Below are 19,551 nucleotides of genomic sequence, written 5' to 3'. Positions count from 1 at the left end.
ACATCCTTTTGGGGTCATCTGAGGTGGATTAACGCAAGGCAGATAGCCCTTGAGTGTCCTTAGGTGTGATTGGATAGAGTCGTTGGGGCAAGTCGTTTGGGACGTGATTCCCTTTATTTTTTAGGGCGAGGCGCCTTTAAACACAAGCTTCGTCCCTTTATTATACTCCTAGAAAATAGAGAAAATACTAAGAAAAACATTACCTGTGATCTCTCATGACTCTGAGGTAACGTGTTAATATTCTGAAATACTTCCTTTTGGGGCTTTTTGTAGTAAATTTTAGACATTTGGGGTCATTTTATTTATATATTTTTGGCTGGGCCCATGGCATGTGGAAGTTCCCAGGCCAGGGATCACCTGTGCCTCAGCGTTGACCTGAGCCACAGCAGTGACAAGGCCCAGGCCTTAGCCTGCCTGCTGTGACAGATGCCTGTCTAGTAGTGTTTCTGAAGCTGTGCTCCTTGGCCATGGTCCTCTTTCATCTGAACCACCTGGTGCCCTGATGGCCCTGCAGACACACTAAGTGGGGTCTCTAACTAGGCCCCCAAACCTCAGCTCTCTCAGGTCCCTCAGCCCAAGCAGGTGTCCGAGCCTCCACACAGCTTTTCCCCTTAACCCACTGAGCACCTCCTTTGAATAGGATTAATTAAATCATATTTTGGACATTTCAAAACTTTTCCAGTCTAGGTTAGGTCTGAACAGAAACAAAAGATACAGGCTTGGAAGTTCCCATTGTGGCTCAGTGGTAACGAGCCCAACTAAAATCCATGAGATTGCGGGTTCGATCCCTGCCCCCGCTCAGTGGGTTAAGGATCTGGCGTTGCCGTGAGCTGTGGTGTGGGTCACTGACTCGCCTCAGACCTGTGTTGCTGTGGCTGTGGTGTAGGCCGGCAGCTGCAGCTCTGATTCGACCGGAGTGAACCATGGGAATACAACCAACTGAGGAGTCTTCAAATGTTGCCACTTTGAGGACCCTGGGGCACTGGGTCTTCAGAATGAGAGTTCAGTTTTGCTTGAAGTTCATTCACCAACTGATTGACTAATTCCTTCTCAACATTTATCCTGTTTTTGCTGAGCCCTGTGTTGGGGTTTGTGGATTGCAAAACACCATTACACAAAATCTGTAAGTACAAATAGCCTCTTCCCCAAAGCCATGAGAAACTGCTGCACTCCCAGTCCTGAAACAGGACCCTAGTGGGGGCTGGGGAGCAGCGCAGAATCCACCAAAGCTCCCTGTACCCGTGATCATCTGATGCCCCCGAGCGCTGGAATGAGCTTCCTAGGTCGCCTCGAGGCCTGGCTGTGGTCAGGACGTCCTTGGGGATGTGTGCACCAGCAATAAGCCAGTTTGCTTCAGAAATTCCTGCTGCCTTTTTTTGTTACTGGTCATGGGTTTGTCAGTTTAGGGTATTCTTGTCTCCAGTTTTTCATGAACTGGTGCTAAAATAATCACTCTTGGTTGCATCTTGGTTCTCATGAATCCTTGGCTTTTCCATGCCATTCTGCACAGTGTGTGGGGGGGTGCCAGCAGCATGAACTTTTTCGTCTATGACAGGGTTTTGTTCCATGAGAAAGAAATGAGATAGCTTTTTAAAACTTTTTTTTTTTTCTAACAAAGGACTATTATGTGAACAGGTTTAATGTAACATGAAATGCCAAAGATTAGAACCATTAATAAAGTGTCTAATTCTTATTTCAACTTAAAAAATATAAAAAATCTTAAAAAAAAAAACCAAACCCGTTTTCCTCTGTTTTGGCTGGAAGCTCGCCTGGCTGTAACTTGAACTTCACACACAGTGACATTGTAGCAATATCCTCGCCATGACTAGTCCTGGACGCAGAGTTGCCCGAGCTCAGTTTGGAAAGAGTTTACCTCTCACCCCATGACACACGTTGAACAAGTGAGTTTGTTCTTTTTAAGGGAGACAGGAAGGAAGATAGGTTGCCATTTTGTTGCTCTGCTCTTGATTTCTTTTTGGGTGGGAACAGATCCGAGTTGACCTCCTCCCACCATGTGCCCAGTGAGCTTGGTGGGCCCCGTAGACTTGGACTCTGCAGGTGCCCTGCTTTTCTGCTACTGTCAGCCAGCCTTTCCCTGCCGCCTGCCGCCTGCCAGCCCCGATGGGCCAAGTGCCAAGGTGGTGAAAGGAAGGCATGGGCCTGCTGGACGGAGGGGGCAGCACCCAGACAGTCGTCTAGCTGGAGTCTGGCGGGTGCACTCAGGTGGGAGCCGAGGGGCCCCAGAGCAGCCTGGCCGCCCTGCTCCTCCAGGGCCCGCCTTCCCTGTGCCGCAGGTCGATGGTGAGTTAACCTGACAGAAGGAGCAGCTGGCTGTCAGTCCGCAGGTTCAGGACTGCATTCTGCAGATGAAGCTCAGGAGCAGGGTGTGCAGAGTTTCACGGGACAGATTTGCCTTCCCTAGAAATAGCTCCGTAGCAGTGAGAGCTGAGGAAGGGGTGGGCTGCTCAGTTCAGAGGGGTTGTAAGCAAGATTGTGGCTGGCATTGAGACTTCCTTTTAGGGTTTTCATGGCTCTCTTGCTCTCTTTTTTTTTTGCGGAGGGGATCTTTTTAGGGCCACACACTTGGCATATGGAGGTTCCCAGGCTAGGGATTGAATCAGAGCTGTAGCTGCTGGCCCACACCACAGCCACAGCCACAGCAACTCGGGATCCAAGGCACGTCTGTGACATACACCACAGCTCACAGCAACGCTGGATCCTTAACCCACTGAGTGAGGCCTGGGATTGAACCTGCGTCCTCATTTCATAGCTCTCGATCTCTGCTGGAGTTCCTCGAATCCAGGCGACTGACCTGTATATCAGCTCATTAGCTGTTTTGTTTCACTCTTTGGGCTGTTTCTCAACAGAGATAGCTGAGATCAGAGGACATTTACTGATGTAGATAAAATGCCTTGGCCTTGGCCTTCCCAATCCCAGTAGTGTCCAGAGCAGGGATCCTTTGTTGACCTGGTCTGAGCAAATGCTGTTATCCCTAAATGTGAGGCCTGCAGAGCTGCCTGCCTTGCTGGGTGGAGAGCCTGTGTCATTGATGCGTGTGGAAGGAGAACTTCTCCCTTGGCTTTTGCCTCCGTTCCCCACCACGACACCGTCGATATCTCAGCCAGTGTTAGCCTTCACCCATGGTACTTCATTTTATTTTTGTGACCACACTCGCAGCATATGGAAGTTCCTGGGCCAGGGGTTGAACTCGAGCTGCAGCAGTGACTCGGGCTGTTGCAGTTAAAATGCTGGATCCTTAACCTACTGAGCCACCATGGAGCGCCTCATGTTTGTATTTTAAGACTAGTATTTGAGACAGAGCAAGTTACACAGAGCAAGTTATGAAATAGTTGGAAAAGATTGAGAAAGGTCTTTTTAGAAAAAGTTTGTCAGTAAGCTGGCCCGTGTTTGGTGAAGGCCAGCGGCTTTAGCTGCCGCGCGTAGCTGACGGGAAGGTAATAACCCAAGCGGTCTTCCCTGTGTGTGCAGCGGGTGACTCAGCAGGTGACTAAGGCACAGGAGGCAACTGGAGGCTTCTGGGATGTGGGATTAGGTGCCTGACGAGGCGGTGCGCATGCTGAGTTCTGCAGGGTAATTGAGGGAGGGAGACGGGTCGTGAGGAGCCCTGAGAATGAAGAGGGTTTGGCACGTGGAGAGAAACGTGCCGTGTGAGGAGGGCTTCGGTCTCATGTTAACCTGTCACTTTGGCGTTTTGAGTGATCTTTGTAGGAATCCCCTGTTGCTGCCGTGGAACGTGAGGCAGACCTTTTATCTCCTATATGGCTCACTCCATTCCTGTCTCAGGATGCTTTTGCTAATAATTAAACGTTAGCTCAGCTCTTACACCATAAATTAGAGATTTACTAGCTCATAAAACTAGAAATTTCTATAGGTAGGTCAGGCTTCAAGGTTGGTTTGACTCATCAGTTCAGTGACATCTTTGAGAACCTGGTTTTTCTTTACCTGTGTTGTATCTGTTTTGTCCTAAGGCTAGGCATCCCCCCCGCAGCAAAATGACTACTGTAGGAGCTCCTATTGTGGCTCAGTGGTTAACGAACCCAACCAGCATCCTGAGAATCCTTGGCCCCGCTCAGTGGGTTAAGGATCTGGCATTCCCGTGAGCTGTGGTGTAGGTTGCAGATGAGGCTCAGATCCTGAGTTGTTGTGGCCGTAGTGTAGACAGGCAGCTGCAGCTCTGATTCAGCCCCTACCCGGGGAACCTCCATATGCTGAGGGTGCGGCCCTAAAAAAGAAAAAAAAAAAAAAGAGGCTACCGTAGTGGCAGGCTTCATGTTTGTGCCCGGCACACGCACTGGAACAAGAGAGTGAGTGTGTCCCAGAATTCTTTGGCACCCCCTGAACCCAGCACTCTGTGCGAGGAGGATAGCACGCCCTGTGGACTCCCCTCTGGAGCTGGGGGTGTGTGTGTGTGTTGGCCTTCTGAACTGGGGCCCCCTCTCCCGGGAGGAAGGGAAAGGACATTGGGAGGATGGCCACAAAGTCCCTTGCAGTCCTGAAGCCCTGTCCCTCCCCACTCTCCTTTTCCAGCTTTGTAGTTTCCTCGTTCTGGGCTCCCAGACTGAGGACTGTCCTTTCTCCCTGGCAGGTCATTCTGGACCATCTGAACATTTCTTCTTTTATTTTAGAGTCTTCCTTAAGTTTTCTTGTTGCTTAACTATCTATACATCTGTGCCTCGGGGTCAGCTCCAGCTTCCAGTCTCTCCTCTCCCAGTTTATGTTTGTGGGATCTGGGGCACGTTTATTTCTCTCAACCTCTAGTTCTTTTCATCATCACCCAGTAACAGCTACTTACTAGATTATTACTTTTTTTTTTTCTTTTTTTTTTTTTTTTTTTGGTCTTTTGTGTTTTTAGGGCCGCATCTGTGGCATATGGAGGTTCCCAGGCTAGGGGTCTGATTGGAGCTGTTGCTGCCAGCCTACACCTCACCAACAGCAACGCCAGGTTGAGCCAGGCCTGCGAGCTACACCACAGCTCATGGCAACGCCGGATCCTTAACCCACTGAGCAAGGCCAGGGATCAAAGATGGTTCCTAGTCGGATTCGTTTCTGCTGCAGCATAATGGGAACTCCTAGATTACTAGATTCTAAGTGTGCTTAAGTGGATGGGATTTAGAACTGAAAGATGCACAGAGATCATAGTTTATTTACAGAAACATAGATAAATGATAATTACCATGACATGTGAACAAGGCTTTGAAAGAAATAGGGGTTGCAGTGAATTCCCTGAGGGGGTGATGCCTGTTTTCAGCTTGATGGGCAGAGGAGTGGGGGGTGAGGGAGCCGCCTGCATGGAGGGCAGGAGAGTAGTGAGTCCATTTGGAGTCACGGGGTCTTAGGTGCAGAGAGGTAAGGTGGGATCCTTTAGGCCGGGAGGGCCATTACACCACGCTAGAGAGTGTAGATCCCATCTCTGCCGTCCGTACAGGTAGCAGTTGACCAGATGTCCTGGTGCACACTTGTTCCAAGGTAATTAATTTGGTCCTTTTACTCTGAAAGTTGCCTCCCATTTGGATGAGAAATGTTCACCCAACTTAATGGAGGAGTTTGGAGCCACGTGGTGCTTACTTTATAGGAGGATCCTGGGGTTATGTGAGCCTCAGCAGCTGCTTCGCAAACTCAACCTACACTAAGGATCCCCTGGGCATCTTGTTAATGGCATATTTGGCTTCAGTAGGTCTCGGTGGGGCCTCAGAGCTGCATAAGCCCCCTGGGTTCCGCCTTCGCTGCTGGCCCAGGAATCAAACCCAAGCTGCCACTGAGACAGTGTTGCATCCTTAACCCGAAGCGTCACAGCAGAACTCCGAATCACTGTCTTTTAGGAGTGACGGGATGGCTAAATGAGGTCTGTATGTTAAACGCCTTCAGGGCAGCGCTTAACCCGAAGGAGTCATGCAGCTCGTGGTAGGTACTTGTCCCCCACCTCCATCCCCGCAAGTTTTTTGAAGGCAGTAAACATTGCTTAAACATTTAAAATACTTTTTTTTTTTTTTTTTGTCTTTTTTCTATTTCTTTGGGCCGCTCCCGCAGCGTATGGAGGTTCCCAGGCTAGGGATCTAATCGGAGCCGTAGCCACCAGCCTACACCAGAGCCACAGCAACGCGGGATCCTTAACCCACTGAGCAAGGCCAGGGATTGAACCCGCAACCTCATGGTTCCTAGTCGGATTCGTTAACCACTGAGCCACAACGGGAACTCCTAAAATACTTTCTTTATATCTTCTGTGCCATTGGTGCTCAGTAGAAATCTGTTTAGTTTGGTGACAGACTGTTTTAGGACTGTTGGCCGTTCTGTCAGCACTTTTTTTTTTTTTTTTTTTTTTTTTTTTTTTGTCTTTTTAGGGCCACATCTGCGGCATATGGAAGGTTCCCAGGCTAGGGGTTGAATCAGAGCTGTAGTCGCCAGCCTACACCACAGCCGTAGCAACGCAGGATCTGAGCTGTGTCTTCGATCTACACCACAGGTGACGGCAACGCCAGATCCTTAACCCACTGAGCGATGATGCCAGGGATCGAACCCACGTCCTCATGGATGCTAGCTAGCCGCGTTCATTAACTGCTGACCCACGACGGGAACTCCCATTCTGTCACCATTTGAGGGTCTCTTACGTGTCAGGCGTTCAGTGGGTGTTGGGAGGCCGAGGTCTCATCTTGGTTATTGCCGGCGGCCAGGCCTGGAGGGGCTGGCTCATCAGGGCTTGGGTTGGGCAGTGCTTTCTGACTGGTGTGTGATGTGTGTGCGGAAAGGTGCTGCTCCTGCCTTTGCCTCATTGAGGTCCTGGTCTCTGGATCGATCGATCCTGCATGAAGTGTTAGTATGTAGCACTGCATTAGGATTCTGATTTCAGCCCCTGCAGTTGCTGCTGTTTTTACCAAATAAAATTTTTGTGCATTTTGGTACTTTGATGAGGTTTTTCCTAGGTACTTGGGTATATAATTCAAGGTAATTTTCTAAGTTTCTCATCTGGGAGGTTGGAAGAATGATGAAATTTGCTCTTGACATAATTGTAGAAGCTGATTTTGAAAAAATAATGGGCCTCTTGATTTTAAAGTTAAACTAGTACGTAGCAGCAGAAGAGCCCAAGAGTTGGGAGCTTGAAAGAAGCAACTGGAGGAGAATTGAGCAGCCCAGGTAGAAGATGTATTTGGACTTCGTCAACTTAGTTGAAGCTCTGAGAGTGGGTGAGCTGCTTAGCCGGGGAATATCCAGGTGCCCAGCCAGAGGGGAGAGAGAGAATGGTTCAAGAGGCAGGACCAAGTCTGTTTTTCTTTTTAGGGCTGAACCTGTGGCCTCTGGAAGTTCCCAGGCCAGGGGTAGACTCGGAGCTGCAGCTGGGGCCTGTGCCACAGCCCTGGCAACACCAGTCGTCTTAAGTTTAATTTTTCTTTTTTTCCTTGTTTTCCTTTTTTTAGGGCATATGAAGGTTCCCAGGCTAGGGGTCGAATGAGAGCTACAGCTGCTGACCTACACAAAAGCGACAGCAATGCAGGATCTGAGCCGCATCTGTGACCTGCAACACAGCTCATGACAACGCCAGATCCCCGACCCACTAAGCGAGGCCAGGGATTGAACTGGCATCCTCTTGGATGCTAGTTGGATTCGTTTCCGCTGAGCCACGACAGGAACTCCCAGTTTAATTTTTCTAATAAAGGATTTTATTTTATCTATCTATCTATCTGTCTGTCTGTCTATTTATTTATTGTCTTTTTGCCATTTTTTGGGCCGCTCCTGCGGCATACGGAGATTCCCAGGCTAGGGTTTGAATCAGAGCTGTAGCTGCTGGCCTACGCCAGAGCCACAGCAACAGGATCCGAGCCGCGTCTGCAACCTACACCACAGCTCACAGCAACGCTGGATCCTTAACCCACTGAGCAAGGCCAGGGATCGAACTCGCCACCTCATGGTTCCTAGTTGGATTCGTTAACCACTGAGCCATGACGGGAACTCTAATAAAAGATTTTTAATCCTAACAGTGAACTTACTCATAATTCAAGAATGGAGTGCAGCCTCTGGTTTTGGCTGGTAAAGTAAATTATGGCTCTGTCATTACGGTCTTCGAAGGCTATTTTCAACAGGTTGTTTGTTAGGTGGAGGTTAACTGAGAAGGTACACAGTAGACTGGGCACATCACAAAGCTATCAGCACCCGTTTTGCATTCTTTCATTTTCAGGAGATAGTAATTTTGCAGCTTTCACTGCTCGATCAACCCTTCTAAGTAGCTTTGGGTTTCCTTTTTTTGGCCACACCCTCGGCACGCTGAAGTTGCTGAGCCAGGGATGGAACCCGAGCCACAGCAGTGACCCAAAGCACAACAATGACAACCCCTCATCCCTAACATGCTGAGCCACCAGGGAACTCCCAGTAACTTTGGTTTTCATCAACAGCCAAAGCAACTCATTAAATAGAATGTTCTATATATTAACGCCTTAAAATTGGAAGAAGAGGGGTGTGTGTAACAGCTAACATGAGTACCTTTCTTTCCAGCTCTGGGTTTTCCAGGTGTTGGAAGAAACCATTGGCAGTGACTAGGAGGTTAGAAGAGAAGAGTTTATCTTTTTCTCTAGAAGTCTGTCTGTCTAGTTACACTTCTTTTTTCCTGAAAGTCTCTTAATGTGCTGCTCTGGTTTAGTGACAAACTTTCCTTTCTGGCATGTGGGCTTCTGTAGCCAAGCTTTTGTTGGTTGAGTTCCAGCACGTTTCATTAAGTGCAAAATCCTGTAGAACAGATGGATTTACAAGTTTCTGCTCATGTAGCATTCTGTTTAATGCAACACTGGACTTTGGGTTCAGCATCGTTGGCAGTAATTGTCTATGTGTATAGTGTGGCGTTGGAGTAGGTGGTCAGGGGATCCAGGCAGTTATAAAAGCCAAGCCAGGCATGAACAGTCTGAGGTTGGAGGCTTAAAGAAGCCTGTTACAGTGATAACTGGCAGCAGTATACAAGTACATGCTAGTTTAGATGGTGTTACGTACCACTAGTTAAGAGTCTTTGAACCTAGGAACATGAAATCTTACTAAAAAAAAAAAGTCTTGGGAGTTCCCGTTGTAGCTCAGCAGTAATGAGCCCGACTAGTATCCATGAGGATGCAGGTTTGATCTCTGGCCTCGCTCAGTGGGTTAAGGGTCCAGCGTTGCTGTGAGCTGTGGTGTAGGTTGTGGATGCGGCTCGGATCCCACGTTGCTGTGTGGCTGTGGCATAGGCCGGCAGCTACAGCTTCAACTTGAGGACCCGTAGCCTGGGAACTTCTGCATGCCATGGGTGAGGCCCTAAAAAGACCAAAAAGAAAAAAGTCTTGCCGTGTGAGTGAGTATAGAGTGCTTACGAATTGTGCTTGTGTACATGAAAAGTTGGTAATGTGGTCCTTGGTCTTCAAGAGCTGTTTTTATAACAGAGCTGCCTTAGCCGTGCTCTTTATAGACGTGCACCTGCTTTTAAAAAAAAAAAAAGTCAACCATATGGAGGCATCATTTAATACAGTAAATATATCAATTTTAAGTTTTCCGTTTGAGTTTTGACAAATGTATATAGCAGAGTAACTGCCACTATGATCAAGATAGAGATATTTTCAGAGTTCTGGCTGTGGCATAGTGAGTTAAGGATCTCATTGCAGTGGCTTGGGTTGCTGCGGAAGCTCAGGATTGATCCCCAGCCTGGTGCAGTGGGTTAAGGGATCCAGTGTTGCTGTGGCTGGGGCATAGGTTGCAGCTGTGGCTCGGATTCACTTCCTGGCCCCTGGTTCGGAAACTTCCACATGCTGTGGATGCAGCCGTTAAAAAAGAAAAAAGATACTTTCATTGCCCAGAAATTTCTCACATGTCCTTTTGCCATGAATCTCTACCCCATACCCAGACAGTTACTCATCTGCTTTCTGTCACTACAGGCTAAGTTTCCCTTTTCTAGGACTCTCTTTATGTGGAATTATATAGAATATTCTTCTATCTCCCTTCTTTCATTCAGCGTAACATTTTTGAGATTTACCCATGTTGTAAGAAGAGTTCCTTTTCAGTGCTGAGTAGTAGTCCTTTATATGGATGGACCACAATTTGTTTATCTCTTCACCTCTTGATGGATATTTGTTGTTCTGTGGTTTGACTGTTGTGAGTGATGCTCTCACTACATTCGTATACAAGTCTTTGGTTTTGTACTTGTACAATATATGTTTTCCTTTCCTTTTGCTTTTTTTTAATTTTTAAAATTTTTTTTATTTATATAATTTTTTTTATTTTCCCACTGTACAGCAAGGGGGTCAGGTTATCCTTACATGTATACATTACAATTACATTTTTCCCCCCACCCTTTCTTCTGTTGCAACATGAGTATCTAGACAAAGTTCTCAATGCTATTCAGCAGGATCTCCTTGTAAATCTATTCTAAGTTGTGTCTGATAAGCCCAAGCTCCCGATCCCTCCCCCTCCCTCCCCCTCCCATCAGGCAGCCACAAGTCTCTTCTCCAAGTCCATGATTTTCTTTTCTGAGGAGATGTTCATTTGTGCTGGATATTAGATTCCAGTTAGAAGTGATATCATATGGTATTTGTCTTTGTCTTTCTGGCTCATTTCACTCAGGATGAGATTCTCTAGTTCCATCCATGTTGCTGCAAATGGCATTACGTCATTCTTTTTTATGACTGAGTAGTATTCCATTGTGTATATATACCACATCTTCCGAATCCAATCATCTGTCGATGGACATTTGGGTTGTTTCCATGTCCTGGCTATTGTGAATAGTGCTGCATGAACATGCGGGTGCATGTGTCTCTTTTAAGTAGAGTTTTGTCCGGATAGATGCCCAAGAGTGGGATCTTTTTGCTTTTTTAAGGCTGCACCCATGGCATATGGAAGTTTCCAGACTAGGGGTCACATTGGAGCTGCAGCCGCTGGCCTACACCACAGCCGCAGCAACAGGAGAGTCAAGCCATGTCTGCGACCTACGCCACAGCTCACGGCAATGCTGGATCCTTAACCCACTGAACGAGGCCAGGGATCGAACCCTCATCATAGATCCTAGTTGGATTCGTTAACCACTGAGCCACGACGGGAGCTCCATGTTGTCATTTCTTAGGTTAAAATGCCCAGAAATAGAATTGTTGTATGTTATATTGTAGATGTATGTTTTATCTTGTAAGAAACTGCCAGGCTTTCCCAAAGAGCAGGATCCTTTCACGTCTGTGGCAGGAGTGTGTGAGAATTCCCCTTCTGCATCCTCACCGACACTTGGTATTTTCAGTTTTATTACTTTGTTTTTTTTTGGTTGTACCCATGGCATATGTAGTTTAACTCTTGTGGGGTATGGAGAGGCTGTCATTCCTCGCCCCTGGAAATTTTGTTTCTTGTAGATTTTTTTTTCCTTTTTCCTCTTCAGCAGAGCTCTTGAGCACCTGCTGTATGCCAAGTACTGCCTTCACTGCAGGCAATGGAAAGATGAATTTCACTTGGTTTCTGTCCCACGGCTTGTGAAAGTTCCAGGGCCAGGGATCACACCTGCGCCGCAGCAGTGACAGCAGCAGTTCCTTAGCCCGCTGTACCACCGGAACTCTGGTTTCTGTTCTTTTTTAAAACTAACTTTACTACGGAGGCATATAATACACAAGCAGTGAATTTCATCCGTTGAAGTATATAGTTCGATGAATTCTGATGTTTCTTTTTTATTAGTCTTCTGCTTTTCCTCCTTCCTTTCCCTTCCTTGATTAGCGCCACGGTGATTGTAATAGATGTGGAAATAGGTGGGATCTTGACTTCTTTCTGGTAAGGCTGTCCCAGATATAACACAGACTGAATTCACTCCCTAGTTTATCAGCTCTGTTCCATGTGATAAAAAGTCCATATAGCAAGTTACTGTATAATGAGGGCTATCTCTGTTCCTTGCAGTTTAGTACTGGTTTAGAGCAAAGCAAGTTAAAATTTAACTGGCATTGTGTAGTGTACAGTAGGCCTGGAAAGTTGTTAAGTGGATTTCTGCTAAATGAATCATGTTTTCTAACTTGGAGATGCAGTCTGGGGAAACAAGTTTTAGCTCAGCTTCTCCATGAGAGCGCTTAAAGAAATATATCCAACCTACTATGAAAAAAGCCTCCTTGGAAAAGTGAGAGGATAACTTTTGGCAGTACTTTAATAGTCAGAATAAAATGCACAGACCCCACCAAACTGACTCTGAATTGCAGTAGGTTGACGTTTGAATTCTAAGGAGTGGTGCTGCCTGGGGGAGTGGCTTTGTCACGGTTTGTCCATTTGTTCCCTTCTCAGGATTCCTCACCCTGAGAAATTCTGCAGGTTTCTGCTGCAGCCCAGTCAGTGGAGGAATGAGCCTTTCTCGCCTCCGTCTTCTTTTGTCTGCTTTTGCTGTTTATAATACTCTTTGCAGCTTGCGGTGCGCTTGCATTGTGACAACTGTCAGTGTCATGTTGTTGCAGACCCTGCATCTGTCTCATTCAGAGTTTATTCTCATAATCGCGCACAGTCCGCTGTGGATGGTTGGTGCCCAACACACGTTAAATTAATGAACTTCCCACTGTGCTCTGACTGAACAGTGTCGCCTCCAAGTGTCCCCCAGGCCACGCACGTCACTTAACAAAGTTTAGAGCATATGGTGACTGTTCGGCATCTATCAAGTACTGGCCCCAATCAGTAAAATATAGCAAAGAAACTAAAATGTATCTTTTAATGCAACTACTGACCTGAATTTTTTTTTTTCACTTAATTTTGTTGCGCTATTCCCATACCAGAGACTTCACGTGTTTAAATAGCGGTACGTTTTGGTGCTTTTTAAAATAGTCACAGAGGTGTGCGGTTAGCTCTTAGCAGTCAATCTTAGAACATTTCATTACTGCGGAAAGAAACTCCACGCCCATCAGGCGTGACTCCCTACCCCCCCCCCCCAGCCTGGCAGCCGGTTTGCTCTGTCTCCAGGGAGTGGCCCCCCCTGGACGTTTCACATGGATGGACTCCGGCAGCGTGTGGCCTCTTTCACCCAGTGTGATGTGTTCAGGGTCCATCCACGTGGTTGCCCGTGTTAGTCTAAGGACGTTTCTGAACCCGTTCCATAGTCCTGGTTCCGCCTGGGAGGTCTTCTGGGAGCTGGGAAGGACTTTGGAGGTTGTATAGTTTGGCATATCCTCACTTGAGAGATGAGATTAAAGCTTTTATCACTCGGAGCCGTTTATTAGCCCTTTCCGTTGCCTCCTATCTCCCAAATTCAATTTCCTTGGGTTGGGAAAGACTTTGTGCTTCTCCCTCTTGTCGCTGTGTGTGGTTCGGTCATTGAACCCTGTGAGGCCCAGCCTGCTCCTGTCTGTCCCGGGGATGCTGTCCCTGGGGCCGGGCTCCGATGCCCTGGAGCCAGGGCGGCACCGTGTGCACACACAGCAGAGTTTCTTGGTCAGACCTGTGTTAGTGCTTTTACCTCAGGGGCTGATCTCCCACATCCCCAGTCCTTTCGAAGGCAGGGGGCCTCGACTGGGGGGCCCCTGCCCAGTTACTGCCCTTTCTAGGGCTCAGGCTTTGGGAGTTGAGCGGAAGGCTCCGCGCTGCGCTCCAGCGCCCCCTGGCGCCCGGCCGTGGTGGTCGCCCTCTGTCCGTTTCTCCTCTTGGGGCGGAAAGCGCTCTTTGCCGAGGCTTCGTGGCCTCTCTGGAGATCTGTGGGCCGTGCGGGCAGATGTCTTCCTTCGCCCGGCCTCCCTTGGGCTGAGATTGGGTCTTTGCTCTGCCTGTGGCACAAACACCGGTGTTTCCCGTTCTGCCTGCCCTTTAGCCAGCGGCGCAGCCGGGGGACCAGGCCTCCGTCTCCCCCGAAGACCAGAGCGGCCCCGCCCAGCTGCGCCGCCCCGAGCGGCGTCGTGTCTGCACCCTGACCGTGCTGTGGGTTGGCCCCGTCTGCCAGATGTGTTTCTTTTAGATATACTTTTCATGTTCATTCTAGAAAGGATCCTAAAATGATCAAACGTGAACTGTGGGAGATCAGAAAGCTGGAGCTGGGCTTTGTTCCTGGCTCAGCCTAGAGCTGCACCATTTCCCAGGCCCTGGGCTGTGTCCCACCCCCGCTGGCCTTCCCTGCAGCGGCCACAGCCCCCCCCCCCCCCCCCGGGGTGGGGGGAGAGGAGGGTTTGTGAGGAGCATTTGGGGTTGCTTGCTCCCACTTGTAACTCGTTTATTCACCTTCCTCTGCTGGGCAGCCCTTCAGACCTAGGGAACTCTGCGGGCTTGCCTTACAGCCGAGGGAGGCCTAGAGCTCTTAGCACCGTGTAAACAGTCACTTCGGCCTGGGTGGGCCGGGCCTGCCCTGGGCGTGGCTGCCCCCTTCACTGTCCTGGCTTTCAGCTGGCTCTGCTCCTGGAGGACAGATTCATGTGGTCAGGGGCATTTTCCCCCCACTAGCTTATAAATTCTGTGAAATCAGGTACAAAAGCCTTTTCTTTCATTTTTTTTTAAACCCTGTTTTTCCTAAAAACAGACTTTATTTATTTATTTTTTGGTCTTTTTGCCTTTTCTAGGATCACTCCAACGTCATATGGAGGTCCCCAGGCTAGGGGTCTAATTGGAGCTGCAGCCTCCGGCCTACACCACAGCCACAGCAACGCAGGATCCGAGCCTCATTTGCAGCCTACACCACACCTCACGGGAACGCCAGATCCTTAACCCACTGAGCAAGACCAGGGATCGAACCTGCAACCTCATAGTTCCTAGTCGGATTCGTTAACCACTGAGCCACGACGGGAACTCCTAAAAACAGACTTTAAAGTGTGTTAATTCTCCAGAGGAAGGGAAATACTTCACACACATATAAAGAGAGGGTAAGAAATTTCATCACAACTATTTTCAGCTTTAGCTTAAAAAAAAAAAAAAAGCCAAAAAACTATCTTGGGAGTTCCCGCTGTGGCTCAGCGGTTAAGTAATCTGACTAGCATCCATGACGACTCAGGTTTGATCCCTGGCCTCGTGCAGCGAGTTAAGGATCCTGCGTTTCTGTGAGCTTCGGTGTGGGTCGCAGACGTGGCTTGGATCCCTCGGTGCACTGGCTGTGGTGTAGGCGGGTGGCTACAGCTCCCATTCGACCCCAGCCTGGGAACCTCCATATGCCACTGGTGCGGCCCTAAAAAGACCAAAAAAAGAGAAAAAACACAAAAAACACAACTATTTGGAAATGATTTCAAATTTATCAAAGTTGCTTTTTTATTCACATTGACCTGTTACGGTTGGACCTCACTTGCTTAATCATTTGTGTGCCCTTAAGCTCTCGCTCCACAAATTCCCAGACTCCGCACACGTGCACGAACACACAGACCCTTTTTCCACCCTTTGAGATTTGAGGGAGGATTGGTGACATAGCTGGTGACCCTGCACCCCTATCAGCTTGAAGGCGTATTTCCTGTGACCGGAACGTTCTCTTACATAACCTCAGGGGACAGTCATCTCGTCATAAGTCTGCACAGATGCAGTACTGTTCTCTGACCTACTGGTCTTTACAGCGTGTCCCTTCCAGGGCCAGTCTAGGGTCAGGTGTTGCATGTGGCAGTCCGTCTCTTCCGCTTCCTGTAACCTGAAGCTTTGCCTCAGCCTTTTGTGACGGGAGCTTTCGGAGCAGAGGCCTCCCCCCGCTTTTTGGTAACAGTCTTCATTCTGCCAAACACCTAAAATGGTTTGCGATTGACGTTCGCCAAGACTCTAGCAGGCAGTGCGACTGGAACATTGTAGTGGCGATTGGCTGCCCTGAATTTCTGTGATAAGCTCTGTGCTGTCCCAAGACTTGGGCTGCTTCGGCCTTTAGTCAGGTATAGTATTACTTCAGTAATTGTCACTAAAATGCAGGGCCGCACAATTTACGTCCACTCACTGGGATTTGTAGTTGAATAAATACTTGGCTTTTTCTTTGATTTTGGTCATTTCAACTTTGTAATTTAACTTTTTTCTTCCTAGTAAATTTATTTAAGCTAAATTTTATTTTAATAAGCAGTACTCCTATTTGCCTTTTTGGAACAGTAGGGATAAAAAATGTTTCCTCATAGTAATGCTTCCTATAATATTTCTAAATGATGCACATTGATTTTTATAAGCACTGAAGTAGTTGTCTCCAGGAGTTCCCTTCGTAGCTCAGCAGAAGCGAAATCTGACTAGCGTCCATTGAGGGCACAGGTTCTATCCCTGGTCTCGCTCGGTGGGTTAAGGAGCCGGCGTTGCCATGAGCTGTGGTGTCGGTTGCAGACACGGCTCAGATCGGGCGTGGCTGTGGCTGTGGTGTGGGCCGGTGGCTACAGCTCCGATTGGACCCCTAGCCTGGGAATCTTCATATGCTGCAGGCGCAGCCCTAAAAAGATAAAAAATAATAATGAAATAGTTGCCTCCAAGTTTATATGGGCTGTTTAATTTTATCACTTCCACGGAATGTTTGCGTGGTTATCAGAGAGGCATTACTTTCTCTGTCTATGAAAGAAATACTAACCTTTTTTCCCCCCATGCACTGTGATGGCAGGAAATTCTCTCTCTCTCTCTTTTTTTTTTCTTTTGCTTTTTTAGGGCCAGAGCCACAGCCAAAGCAATGCGGGATCCCAGCCTCGTCTGTGACCTACACTGCAGCTGATGGCAACCCAGGATCCTTTAACCCACTGAGCGAGGCCAGGGATCGAACCCAAATCCTCAAGGATGCCGTTTGGGTCTGTAGCTTGCTGAGTCACAGTGGGAATTCCGAAATGACTGTTTTTTATAATGTTGAAGTTTAACTACTTGCATTCAAAAACTCATACTTTTTTTTTTTCGTCTTTTTAGGGCCATACCTGTGGCATATTGGAGGTTCCCAGGCTAGAGGTCCAGTTGGAGCTGTTGGAACTGTAGGAGCTGGCCTACACCCCAGCCTCAACAGCGTGGGATCCGAGCTGTGTCTGCAGCTACACCACAGCTCATAGCATTGCTGGATCCTTAACCCATTGAGTGAGGCCAGGGATTGAACCTGCAACCTCATGGTTCCTAGTCAGATTCATTTCTGCTGCGCCACTACGGGGACTCTGAAAACGCATACATTTTAAGGATTGAATAGGCCTCATTAGGGTAAGAGCATGTGATACCTATATTTATATTTTTAAAATTGCTGTTCGCACCTGTGGCATGTGGAAGTTCCCAGGTCAGGTATGGAATTGGAACAGCAGCTGTGGCAACACTGGATCCTGCAACCCACTGTGCCAGGTCAGGGATTGAACCCGAACCTCTGTAGCAACCCAAGCCACTGCAGTCAGACTCTTAATGCATTGTGCCACAGTGGAAACGCCCATGTGTATTTTGATAGAGTTGTTTACTGATATATGTGAGCTAGTTTTAAGGGAATTAAGTTGGAGTTGAAAGCAGCTCTGGCTAGCCACTTGTCAAGTGTTAAATGATATTTTAGTGTTGAGTAGTTGATAGGTAGCAGTTGCTTAAGGTGTCTTTTTAGGATTACATGTGTTCATCAAGTCCTGATCTGTGGTCAAGGAGATCTTGTCTTTTGTGGGGTTTTTTTTGGCACCGCACACAGCATATGGAGGGTCCCAGGCTAGGGGTCTAATGAGCTGCAGCTGCCAGCCACGACCATAGCAGTGCAGGATCTGAACCCGCAGCTGTGACCTATATCACAGCTCACGGCAGTGCAGGACTCCCACCCCACTGAGCAAGGGCAGGGATTGAACCCGCAACCTCAAGGTTCCTAGTCGGATTCGTTAACCACTGTGCCACAACGGAACTCCCCTCCTGAAATTTAGATAAGAGTAATGGTTTCTCTTTGAGGGAGGGGCAGGGATGTGATTCTGGGGCAACAGCCTTGGTGACAGATCCAAGCTTTATCAGCTTTAGGATGTTCTTTACCGTTTATGGAAAAGATGAGTGGTGTTTCTTGTTTGTAATTGGGAAACGCTACATGCAGAGATCTCAGTTTGCAGACCCTTGATTTGTTTACCTGAGAAAGGTCTTTGGGAGTCTGGCCAGTCATGTATAGGATCGGTGTGTAGCGCTTTTTTCTAAAGGTTGTTGTGCGTATTTTAAGTGATCAGTGATTCTCTCTTTTTCAGTATATTTTTGGAGATTTTAGTCCTGATGAATTCAACCAGTTCTTTGTGACCCCTCGCTCTTCAGTTGAGGTAAGACAGTGTTTTTTTTTTTATGTTTTAATGAGTGTACGTATACATATAACTGATGGTTATGTTTCCGTTTTGGTTTCTAATTTATGTGTTTTGATTAAGAATTCCGTTGTACGTAAGTGTAGAGACTACTGTGAGAAATGACTGAAACCTGCCATCACATTTGACTACTGTTAACCTTTTGCTGGATTTACGCATAACAGCCTTACACATGCCTTTGACGCCGATGTTGTGTGCTCTCCGTTTCACTCCCTTTCTTCCCCAGAAATACCGACTCTGCTGAAATCGCTCAGGGTTGTTTCCTGACTGGTTTTCACCCTCTACCGCGTCCACATGTGTGGCGACAGATGGTACAGAGTATTGCTATGCGATTAAAGTGTCACATAAGTGGTTTCATTCTGGGTTCATCATTTTTCTGTTTTCTTTTTCTTTTCTTTTTCTTTTTTTTTGGCTTTTCAGGGCTGCACCTGCAGCATATTGGAAATTCTCAGGCTAGGGGTTGAAATTGGAGCTGTAGCTGCCGGCCTACACCACAGCCACAGTAATATGGAATCCAAGCCACGTCTGTGACCTACACCACAGCTCACGGCAACGCCAGATCCTTAACTCACTGGGTGAGGCCAGGGATCAAACCTGGGTCCTCATGGATACTGGTCAGGTTTGTTACCACTGAGCCACTACGGGAGCTCTCTGGGTTCATCATGTTACAGTTTATTTTAGGCTCAGCATTCTTCAGATACATCTGAACGTTTTGTTCTCACTTTTTGATTTTAGTTAAGTCTTGAACTTAGCGAAGTTTCTTCACCCGTTTCCTGTTGAGGACTGTCTAGGTCTCTGCTGCTCTCTGAGGCAGGAAGCATTGCGTCGTGTCTCCTCCTCATCCTCCTGAGTTTCTCCAGGAAGTACTCCTGGGAATGGAATTGCTGGGCTCTGCGAGGACTGAGCACCTTTAGTTTTATTAGAGACTCCGAGTCTGCTTTCTAAGAGGATTTATAGTCTGCATTCCCAGTAGCAGTGCGGGAGAGTTTTTTGATCTCATTTTTTTTTAAATCCTGTTAATATTCAGTATGGACATGCTTAAATTTTTTGTTAATCTGATAGATAATAAGTGGATTCACCGTATTTTAATGTACATTTCCCAGATTACACAAATCGAGCACTGCTTCATTCGTTTCATTTGTCCACTGACGGTATAGATTTCTGCTTCTCTTCTCTTAGTTGCCCAATCTGTGTCCCTTGTCCATATTTTTATCAAATGGCTTGTCTTTCTCTTACTGATTTATAGGGTTAATAGTCTTTGCCTTTGAATATTACAGGTATCTCCTCCTATCATGAGGGATTTTTAAACTTCATATATGCTGAACCTCTTCCCCTCCCCAATAAGGGGAAATTACATTTTAAACTTTTAATGTCAAATGGATTGATTTTTTTTTTTTTCTTT

General features: G+C 47.4%; 1 protein-coding gene across 2 annotated transcripts in view; it reads left to right on the top strand.

Moving 5' to 3' along the window:
* Positions 1–19,551, top strand: part of USP10 (ubiquitin specific peptidase 10) — a 66,305-nt gene that overhangs the window by 10,469 nt on the left and 36,285 nt on the right. Inside the window, exons 1-2 of one of the 2 annotated variants that reach the window (XM_021093725.1) lie at positions 867–2,301; positions 18,042–18,110. In XM_021093725.1, the coding sequence (XP_020949384.1) occupies positions 2,299–2,301; positions 18,042–18,110 (72 nt within the window). In that variant the 5' untranslated portion in view covers positions 867–2,298. Of the gene's footprint in view, positions 1–866; positions 2,302–18,041; positions 18,111–19,551 lie in introns of those variants that run through there. The other variant, XM_021093724.1, reaches the window with a different exon arrangement.

Source organism: Sus scrofa, chromosome 6 (assembly GCF_000003025.6).
Source record: "Sus scrofa isolate TJ Tabasco breed Duroc chromosome 6, Sscrofa11.1, whole genome shotgun sequence".
In the NCBI taxonomy this organism is placed as follows: Eukaryota; Metazoa; Chordata; class Mammalia; order Artiodactyla; family Suidae; genus Sus; species Sus scrofa.
This window is presented reverse-complemented; position numbering and strand designations above follow the sequence as displayed.